This window comes from Austrofundulus limnaeus, unplaced genomic scaffold (genome assembly GCF_001266775.1).
Source record: "Austrofundulus limnaeus strain Quisiro unplaced genomic scaffold, Austrofundulus_limnaeus-1.0 Scaffold434, whole genome shotgun sequence".
Classification (NCBI taxonomy): domain Eukaryota; kingdom Metazoa; phylum Chordata; class Actinopteri; order Cyprinodontiformes; family Rivulidae; genus Austrofundulus; species Austrofundulus limnaeus.
Window position 1 is genome coordinate 314,102 of NW_013952836.1, and position 10,086 is coordinate 324,187.

A 10,086-nucleotide genomic window follows, 5' to 3' on the forward strand; every position below is an offset into this window, starting at 1 on the left:
CATGTCCCTACAGGTCCCGTCTGTAACCACATGTCCCTACAGGTCCCGTCTGTAACCACATGTCCCTACAGGTCCCGTCTGTAACCACATGTCCCTACAGGTCCCGTCTGTAACCACATGTCTCTACAGGTCCCGTCTGTAACCACATGTTCCTACAGGTCCCGTCTGTAACCACATGTCTCTACAGGTCCCGTCTGTCCCTGCAGGTCCCAGTGACAGTTCAAGGTGTGCTGCCTCACATTTCATGGTACAACAAATAAATGTGGTTGTTTTTGTCAAGATTATATTAAAAATGTATTTAAAATCCTCCTTCAAAGCTAACCGTCAATTTTTAAACTCCAGATTTATTCTTACAAATTCTTATAAATTTCCATGGAAAGTATCCATYTTGGCCTAAATGTGCCTTAAGGATGACCAGTTTTTCTTTGGCCACTCCAAAATTCATGCTGCCATCCTACTGCTAAATCGCTTTAACGCTGAATTATTTAATAAAAAATGTGTTGACGAGACTTGGCATTTCTAAATACGTCCTCACAGAAGATCACCCAAAAGGCAGAGACGCCACAACACCTCTGAAACATTCAGGCTACAGCTGGATGATTGAGAGGACTGCCASTTTGGAGGATGTGCTCGAAGCAAACGCACAGAAACCAGCGATGTTCTGTCCCCCCAAGGCTGAAAGGAGGAGACTCGGCTTGAAGCTTGCTCACTGTTCGTGTGGGTGTGTTTGTGTGGAAGACATTTATTTTTTTTATTTTATGCGGGGTCAACTCAAAATATTCGACTTGGAAGTGCACACTGGAAGAGTTGAAAGATTCCACACACATTTAAGTAAGCGGAGAAAGGAACAGAAAGCAGCAGTGCAGATCTGTGCAGCTGGCTGATTGGCCAAAGGGCTTCACTTTGAAGATGTCTCAAACAGAGAGAGAGCGAGAAGGGAAAAAAACGAGGTAAAAGGGAAAGGAGGGGTGAAAGTGAAAGCATGGCAGAGAAGATGGAGTTGGACAAAACGATGAGATAGAGAAAGATGATGCGATGCTCAAGGGCTCCGAGCCTCCCCAGAGAAAGACGAAGCAAAGTTCGCCATTTATCTTCTTGTTTTTTCTACATTTATCCTTTGCCATCATTAGTTTTTTTCCCCCTTTCATCACCATCTCCTTATCCTGCAGCCTTTAAGCATTTGTGCTTCCTCTCAGTTAATTCAAAACATTGTCTGAAAATGTGTGACCACTAGTGGTGTAACGGTGCGTATATTTGTTACAAATCATAACAGTACAGATGTTTGGCACCATTACACTGGACTAAATGACTTGCATCTTAGCCGCAAGTGATCACAGCTCCCATCTAGAAGAAGGGACGAGTTTTTTTCAACTGCATTTTGGTATTTTTAAACTCCACATCAATCAWAACATAAATCAGATGTTTGAAAAAATGTTTCCCAGTCATGGTTCGCAGTGGCAGCAGAGGGAGACGAGACAAATAACCAGTGTTCTAGAACGTTCTTCRGACTAATTGTGTATTTATTTGATATCTCAGTAACCCCCAACAACACACAAAGACTAGYTGAGAAAACTAACTTGTCTCATTTTTGATTAAAACTACATTTCGGCTGTGTTTTGTTTGTTTGTGTACATGGCACCAGTGGTTGTTTTCTCAGACACCGAGGCATTTTTAATTCAGGTCTTAGCATGGCGGTGTTTTGGAAATGCCCAGTGTTGTTTGAAGGGAAACCACAGAAAACGTGAAGTCACCCACACTCAATAAGGACTGCAGTCAATTGTTTTTCTGCACTAGCATGAGTGGATGAACAACAATAATGGCGGACAGAGTTTTMTCTTTGCTACGGACCCTTTTCAGTGTGAAGGAGCAAACCAASCCATTGCTTGGTCCAACCAAACAATCTGTTATTCACTATTTTGGATGCAACTGCTTACATGCTCAAAGCTGAGGTGTCTACACGGATGTGCATGTCATTAAATTACAAAAAACAGTGCCAGCTAGCGAMATGCCTAAGTAACTAACACCCAGTCAAGGAGCCCATTTTTACACTGTAAACTTGCAACTTACTTTTCCAACTTCTGTGGCGGGTAGAATAGCCAAACATTTTACTCAAGTAAGAGCAGTACTACTTCAACACAATTTTACTCAAGTAATTGGATCTTAAGAAGGTTCTAAGTAGAGCTTCACAATNAGAGACAGGTAAGTGGACCATTAAACATTTTAAACTGTACGTACCTCCAGTTTTGGACCCGGCAGTGCCAGGGCCCGCTGGTAATAATGGATGGCTAAATGCGTGAGGCCCATCTGGTGCAGAGCCCGGCCCAGGTTGTAGAAGCTCTCCTGACACTCTCCTCGCAGCTCCAGGTACCGCCACAGAAAAGAGAAACCCTGGAAACACCACACAGAACCTGAAACCTGGCGCACAATGCTGCGGGTGGAACGACACGAGTAGTGACTCGGTACCTGCAGCAGCAGAGCGTGGCGTTTAGCTACATACTTCTGACAGGCCATGTGGAAGAAGGTGAGGCCCACATACAGACTGTGCATCGGGTTTTCAGGGTGACACTTCAGGGCCTGCACATATTGACCTGGAAACACACACAGATGCTGGTTTACACAGAGACCCACAGGGTGGACCCTCTAAAACCGTGTGAAGGTGGTACCCAGGGCATGTTTGAAGCTGCCCGACACCATGGCGTTATGTCCACACAGCACACACAAAGTGATGTTGTCTGGATTTTTCAGCAGCATGCGGAGACAGAAGCGATGGTGGCGCTGGTGCTGAGAGTTAYTGGTCAGCTGGGGAGAGGACAAACCAATCAGACACGAGCAAATCAAACATTCCCTGATATAATGTCTTCAAGAAAACAAAGGAAAATATAAACACCTGGTTGAAAATATTCCACAGCTGAGGCAGATTTACRTTGTCCAGAAGCATCAATCTGTTAAAAATAGAATATATATTAATTAGTGCTGGTCATAGATTAAAAATTTTAATCGCGATTAATCTCATTATTATGCAGAAAATTAAATAAAGATTTAAAGATGTTGAATTTTTAAGAAACGTTTAATATAAAAAGGTTTAACAGAAAAGGCACTTTGCAACAGGAAAATAAAAATCTTAACAGAAGCATCAATGCTCCTCTATATAAATATATGAAACAAAGGTTTTTCCAGGACACAGATGTTCTTCTTTAGAGAAATAAAAATGAGTTCAAAGTAAGCCCACAATCTTACCAAATTAACAACTGCTTAAGAAATATGCATACATTTATTTCTGAAAGATTACAAGCAGAAACTTTTTTTAAACCAGGGAGCATAATAATAAAAAACAATTCACATTTAACATAAAGTGTACCTTTTGGAAAAGGTCAAGTGCAAACACAAYAATAATAATAAAACAGAATTAACTGTGCAGAAGAGATTTTACTCTTTATAGCACCTGATTACTCTGGATTTCCTTTAAGGAAACTTCAGTCAAAAGAAAAAAAACAATCATCCAACCATWCCTTTCTCACTCCTCTGCACCAGGCCAGWTGTTGRGACAAACAAGTTCATTAACATTTTCAGATGACAAAGAAACTCTTTCTGTACAACATGACCGGCAAGAGAAAATAACCTTTCACAAGGGACAGACGTTGCAGGTGTGGCCAAGTACTTCTGTGCAGTAAAGACCAGTCAGTAAAGACCAGTCAGTAAAGACCAGTCAGTAAAGACCAGTCAGTAAAGACCAGTCAGTAAAGACCAGTCCCATGTATGCTCCTGTGTGTTAGGACCACCACTCCAAGGGGCAGGCATCTGTACTGATAGTGGGCTCCGTTTTGTAGCGAGACAAAGTGTTCTCAAATGAGTTTTCATCTTCTTCAGAGTCAGACTCTGATGAAGCAGCCAGTAGGGCACACTTTTTCTTTGGTGGCTCTGATGTTGTTGCTTCCAAAGGTTTCTTTGCAGCATCCTGGCTTTCTTTAAGCAAATCAAGGATTGAGACCCACACCTCATCCCTCTCAAGTCTGGGTATGCTCTTGAGATCTTTGAATCTTGGATCTAATGCAGGAGCAATCTTCAGATATGCAGTGTTGGCATTTTGCTTGCGTGTCTCCTGGTTTGCCATGAGGGATGCTCATAGGTACTGTCATTAATTGCAGTCCTAAGGACGTCACACAGACCGACATCTTCCACAATGCTAATAGGCCTGCAGTTTGTAGCTATCCACTTTGATATAGCATTTGTTAGCCTGTCTTGCTTTGGTTTATCTACCTTTTGTCCACATGCTGCATCCAGCCTTGTCTGCAGAAGCCTCCCTCCACTGTTTGTTGCAGCTTCTGGTTGGTTAGCATCGACGGTGTGTTTTGAATTTAAATGGTATTTCAGGCTCGAAGAACTCCGGTGGTAGAACTGTTCAATGCTGCAGTGCTTACAAATAACTTTTGTTTTATCCAAACCACCGTCAGGAAGGGTTTTGATATGAAAGTGACCGTGTAAAATTCCAGTATCTGTCTTCGAGTTTCTGTCTATGCTGCTAATTTTCTTGGTTCATGCGTGCGCAGCGCTATAAGGCTACATATCAACAACAAAGGCTCTCATTGGTTGAGACGTGTTACGATGGCTTTCAACAGCCAATAGTGATCAAGATCCTGCTCCCCGTGACAACGGTTTGTGTGCGTGTGTATGTGTGTTGGTCTGTGAGAAACTAATCTAACTGCGTTAACGCGCGTTAAAATAATTAATTATTTTAACGTTATTTATTTATTTTAACGTGTACCGTTAATAACACGTTAACGTGGCCAGCACTAATATTATTATAAACAAAGGGAAAAAACTCATGAAGTAAGAATACCAGACCTGATGTAGTTGTAGGCCCTGTAGTGGTCATGGCTGAGGACAGTGGCAGAAAGCCCCAAGAACTCCAGCTCCTTCCTTTTGGGTTTAATGTCATAGAAAGAGTAGAACTCCATAGCAGACTCAACAAGAAGCTCCGCCTCTTCGTATCTCTTCACCTCACAGAGAGTCAGCAGGCAGTTCATCAGCAGCTCCCACCAGTCCTCTTTGGACAAAACACTGGTTTTACCTGAGAACAAAGACCAAAGCTCGTCAGCAGGTGTAGAACTGTATCATGACCAAAGGTGGAAATTTTTCATGACCAAATAATGAACTGTATGGTGACTAAAGGTTGAACTGTATCATGACCAAAGTTTGAACTGTATGGTGACCAAAGGCTGAACTGTATGGTGACCAAAGGCTGAACTGTATGGTGACCAAAGTTTGAACTGTATGGTGACCAAAGGTTGAACTGTATCATGACCAAAGTTTGAACTGTATCGTGATCAAAGGCTGAACTGTATCATGACCAAAGTTTGAACTGTATGGTGACCAAAGGCTGAACTGTATGGTGACCAAAGTTTGAACTGTATGGTGACCAAAGTTTGAACTGTACGGTGACCAAAGGTTGAACTGTACGGTGATCAAAGGTTGAACTGTATGGTGACCAAAGTTTGAACTGTACGGTGATCAAAGGTTGAACTTGTACGGTGACCAAAGGCTGAACTGTATGGTGACCAAAGGTTGAACTGTATCATGACCAAAGGTTGAACTGTATCGTGACCAAAGGTTGAACTTTATGGTGATCAAAGGTTGAACTGTATTGTGGCCAAAGGTTGAACTGTATTGTGACCAAAGGTTGAACTGTATGGTGACCAAAGTTTGAACTGTATCATGACCAAAGGCTGAACTGTATCGTGACCAAAGGTTGAACTATATGGTGATCAAAGGTTGAACTTGTACGGTGACCAAAGGCTAAACTGTATTGTGACCAAAGTTTGAACTGTTAGTCCATGTGCTAAATTTGTATTATGAAATGTTATTCAAATTGAAGATCTAGTCAGTACGAATCTGCTGATATCTTGTTTTTAAATTTTGGTTGGTTTATAGCAAAATTATAGGCAGTTAAGCTTCCTGTTCCCTAATTTTGATAGTCACAATGGAAAAGGGGTGTGGTCACAAAGTGGTCCCTGAGGGGCAGTGTGACCCAACGTTTCTTCTGTTAGCATGCATTTTTTGATAGAGGTGACCCTAGGGTACATGAAAATACCAGAGAAGTTCAGTAGTGGGGTGTGCATGGTGACCCACCCTAATCTACAGGCTAAAAAGATGAAAATTTTCATTTTCTGTTGGGGTTGTGACCTTTTGACCCACCCGATGACATCATCGAGCACATATTTGCTTACTGAAGTGTCATGTACATCGAAGAACTAATCAATACGAATTTGCTGATACCTAGTTTTTAAATTTGGTTGGTTTATAGCAAAGTTATTGGCATTCAAGTTTTCTGTACCCTTAATTTCGATGGTCACAATAGAAAAGGGGTGTGGCTAAAAAGAGGGTCCCTGGGGGGCAGTGAGACCCAAATTTTTTTCTGTTAACATGCATTTTCTGAAAGACTGGACCCTAGGGTACATGAAAATACCAGAGAAGTTCAGTAGTGTGTGTGTGTGTGTTTGTGCTCGGTGAGCCACCCTAGCCCATGGACTATGTATAATGAACAAAGGTTGAACTGTATGGTGACCAAAGGTTGAACTGCATCGTGATCAAAGGTTGAACTGCATCGTGATCAAAGGTTGAACTGTATGGTGACCAANGAACTGTATGGTGACCAAAGGTTGAACTGCATCGTGATCAAAGGTTGAACTGCATCGTGATCAAAGGTTGAACTGTATGGTGACCAAAGGTTGAACTGTATGGTGACCAAAGGTTGAACTGTATGGTGACCAAAGGTTGAACTGTATGGTGACCAAAGGTTGAAATGTACCGTGACCAAAGTTTGAACTGTATCATGACCAAAGTTTGAACTGTATCGTGATCAAAGGTTGAACTGTATCGTGATCAAAACTTGAACTTTATCATGATCAAAGCTTGAACTGTATGGTGAACAAAGCTTGAACTGTATGGTGACCAAAGCTTTTACTGTATGGTGACCAAAGCTTGAACTGTATGGTGACCAAAGCTTGAACTGTATTGTGATCAAAAGCTGAACTGTATGGTGACCAAGGGTTGAACGGGATGGTGACCAAAGATTGAACTGGATGGTGACCAAAGGCTGAAATCTATGGTGACCAAAACTTGAACTGGATGGTGACCAAAGGTTGAACTGGATGGTGACCAAAGGTTGAACTGTCTCATGACCAAAGTTTGAACGGTATCATGACCAAAGTTTGAACGGTATCATGACCAAAGTTTGAACTATATGGTGACCAAAGTTTGAACTGTATCATGATTAAAGTTTGAACTTTATGGTGAACAATGGTTGAACTGTATGGTGATCAAAGGTTGAACTGTATCATGACCAACGATTGAACTGTATGGTGACTAAACTTTGAACTGTATGGTGACCAAATGTTGAACTGTATGGTGACCAAATGTTGAACTGTATGGTGACCAAATGTTGAACTGTATGGTGACCAAATGTTGAACTGTATGGTGACCAAAGGTTGAATTGTATCATGACCAAAGATTGAACTGGATGGTGATCAAAGGTTTAACTGTATGGTGACCAAATTGTCGAACTGTAACTTGTACACACCTGTGTTACTGTTACTTAAGCACACCTGTTACTGCAACCTGTACGCAACTGTGTTTCTGTACACTGTTCGCACCTGTGCTGCTGTAACCTTTACACACCTATGTTACTGTTATTTAGATGTACCTGTTACTTTAACTTGTACACTCCTGTGTTACTGTAAATTATAAGCACCTACCTGTACACACCTGTGTTACTGTTACTTATACGAACCTGTTACTTAAACTTGTACACTCCTGTGTTACTGTAAATTATAAGCACCTGTTACTGTAACCTGTACACACCCGTGTTACTGTTATTTATTCGAACCTGTTACTTTAACTTGTACACACCTGTGCTTAGGGATGGGTACCTCATTCAATACTTTTTTAAGTACAGACCGAATTCTGTTGGTACTACCGAGAACCTATTCACGTAACATCAAACAGTACCATGTTTCGGTACCTAAACGCATCATTGCGACCATATTGGCTAAGGATTCATAAGAGTGGTGAGTTTTCCATGCTTGTCCTGAACGCAGCATCGTGCAAGAACGTAATGATGTCAGCAGCCACTGGTTCAGTAAACAGAGCTTGGTCTGAACGTAGGTTGAATGCTTGCCAGCTTGCAGCTCCTGGAGTAAAAGTCGCCGAACAGACCGCCTCTGAATTATCTGGTGGATTAATTATCTTGTGAGCACGACGTTTGCTTGATCAAAGTAAATAAAGTACCACCACTTTCTTTATTTCATCCAGCATTAAACAGAGACCGGCAGAGGAAAAAAACAGAGGCTCTTCCCGACAGTCCGAACATGTCTGACCTGACAAGCAGCAAACTTGAAGCGTTGGGCACGTTTTGGATGCTCAAAACGTAGCCTGAATACTTTTTATTTATTTTAACTCCATCCTCTTTTGCTTATTTGATTTAAACTTATTTGTCTTCCATGGACCTCCATCACACATTTTTTCTAGCGGGGAAATGACATCAATAGAAACACATCGAGCTGGATTTTAATTTGTGCAAAAAGACAAAACAGTCTTCTTGTTTTCAAGAGTTTGCACTTTAAAGAAATAAGTTATACAACTGATGTTACAATACAAAGAGTTGGATGTTGTCTTGATATTTGTTAATTTTATATATTGAGAAATATGTTTAAAAAAAAAGGTTATTAATTAAAAAAAACACGCACCAATAAACAAAAATTGGCACCGGTACCAATTCCGGTACACATCTGTGTTACTGTAGTTTATACACTGTGGTACACGCCTGTGTTACTGTAGTTTATACACTGTGGTACTGTACCCTGTACACACCTGTGTTANTTTATACACTGTGGTACTGTAACCTGTACACACCAGTGTTACTGTACTTTATACACTGTGGTACTGTACCCTGTACACACCTGTGTTATTGTAGTGTTACTGTAGTTTATACACTGTGGTACTGTACCTTTTACACACCTGTGTTACTGTAGTGTTACTGTAGTTTATACAGTGTTACTGTACCCTGTACACACCTGTGGTCCTGTAGTTTATACACTCTGGTACTGTACTCTGTACACACCTGTGTTACTATAGTTTATACACAGTGGTATTGTACCCTGTACACACCTGTGTTACTATAGTTTATACACTGTGTTACTGTAGTTTATACACTGTGGTACTGTACCCTGTACACACCTGTGTTACTGTAGTTTATACACTGTGGTACTGTACCCTGTACACACCTGTGTTGTCCAGGTAAGCAGTTTCTTGGTCTGCGATCTCAGGCACATTATCTATGACCTTCTGCAGCCTCAGGTGATATTTTCCTGACACACTGACAGATCGCACACACACCTTGGCCCGCTGCATGGCCACCTGTTACACACATTATAAGAGTTATTTAAGTCCAGGAACACACACAGGTAATGGATGTGAAGTGGGTGGTGTTACCTTGAGCAGCATGGAAATCATAGTGATGACAGAGTCCAGGTAATCCTGCACCTGGCCTTGTGTTTTCAGCAGTGTGGAGCGATGCAGCAGCAGCTTTAATTCCTACAAACACAACACAGTTTGGGATTAAATATGGATGAAATATTAAGCTTCTGGATGTTGAAGGTCTGTTCTGTTAGTCTGTTTAAAAATCTACACCCTGATCTGTTCAAGAAGCTACTTTCTTCTGGTTAAGGAGTCATACTCTTATTACTCTCTGTTCAAAAAGTCATCCTTGTATTATGTCCAAGAAGCCATGCCCTTGACCAGATGTTCAAATGGTGAATTGTTTGAACTTATACAGCGCTATAGCTACATTAGCCACAGCTGCCCTGGGGCACACCAACAGAGGCGGTTCAAGAAGCTTCACCCTAGGGCTGGGCGGTATGACCTCAGATACCATGGTATAAACTGTATCCCTTCACAGTAACAGTATGTATATCACGGTAGAAAATGATCATAAAAACCAAAGATAATGTAAGTTTTAGAGCTTTTATTTAGCAGAAAACTGTAATCATAATCAGACCCAGTATTTTTGCTGTAGTGCAAATGAACATAACA

The 10,086-nt window shown here is 41.3% G+C and overlaps 1 protein-coding gene across 1 annotated transcript in view; it reads right to left on the bottom strand.

The window, feature by feature from the left end:
• Window positions 1–2,235: 2,235 nt before the first annotated feature.
• The window catches only part of gtf3c3 (general transcription factor IIIC, polypeptide 3), a gene marked incomplete at its 3' end in the record, with an annotated part of 34,276 nt that continues 26,425 nt past the window's right edge, over window positions 2,236–10,086 (bottom strand). The window contains 7 exon segments of the mRNA XM_014024659.1: window positions 2,236–2,388; window positions 2,464–2,588; window positions 2,664–2,799; window positions 2,888–2,942; window positions 4,843–5,068; window positions 9,279–9,411; window positions 9,487–9,588. Coding sequence (XP_013880113.1) covers window positions 2,236–2,388; window positions 2,464–2,588; window positions 2,664–2,799; window positions 2,888–2,942; window positions 4,843–5,068; window positions 9,279–9,411; window positions 9,487–9,588 — 930 coding nt within the window.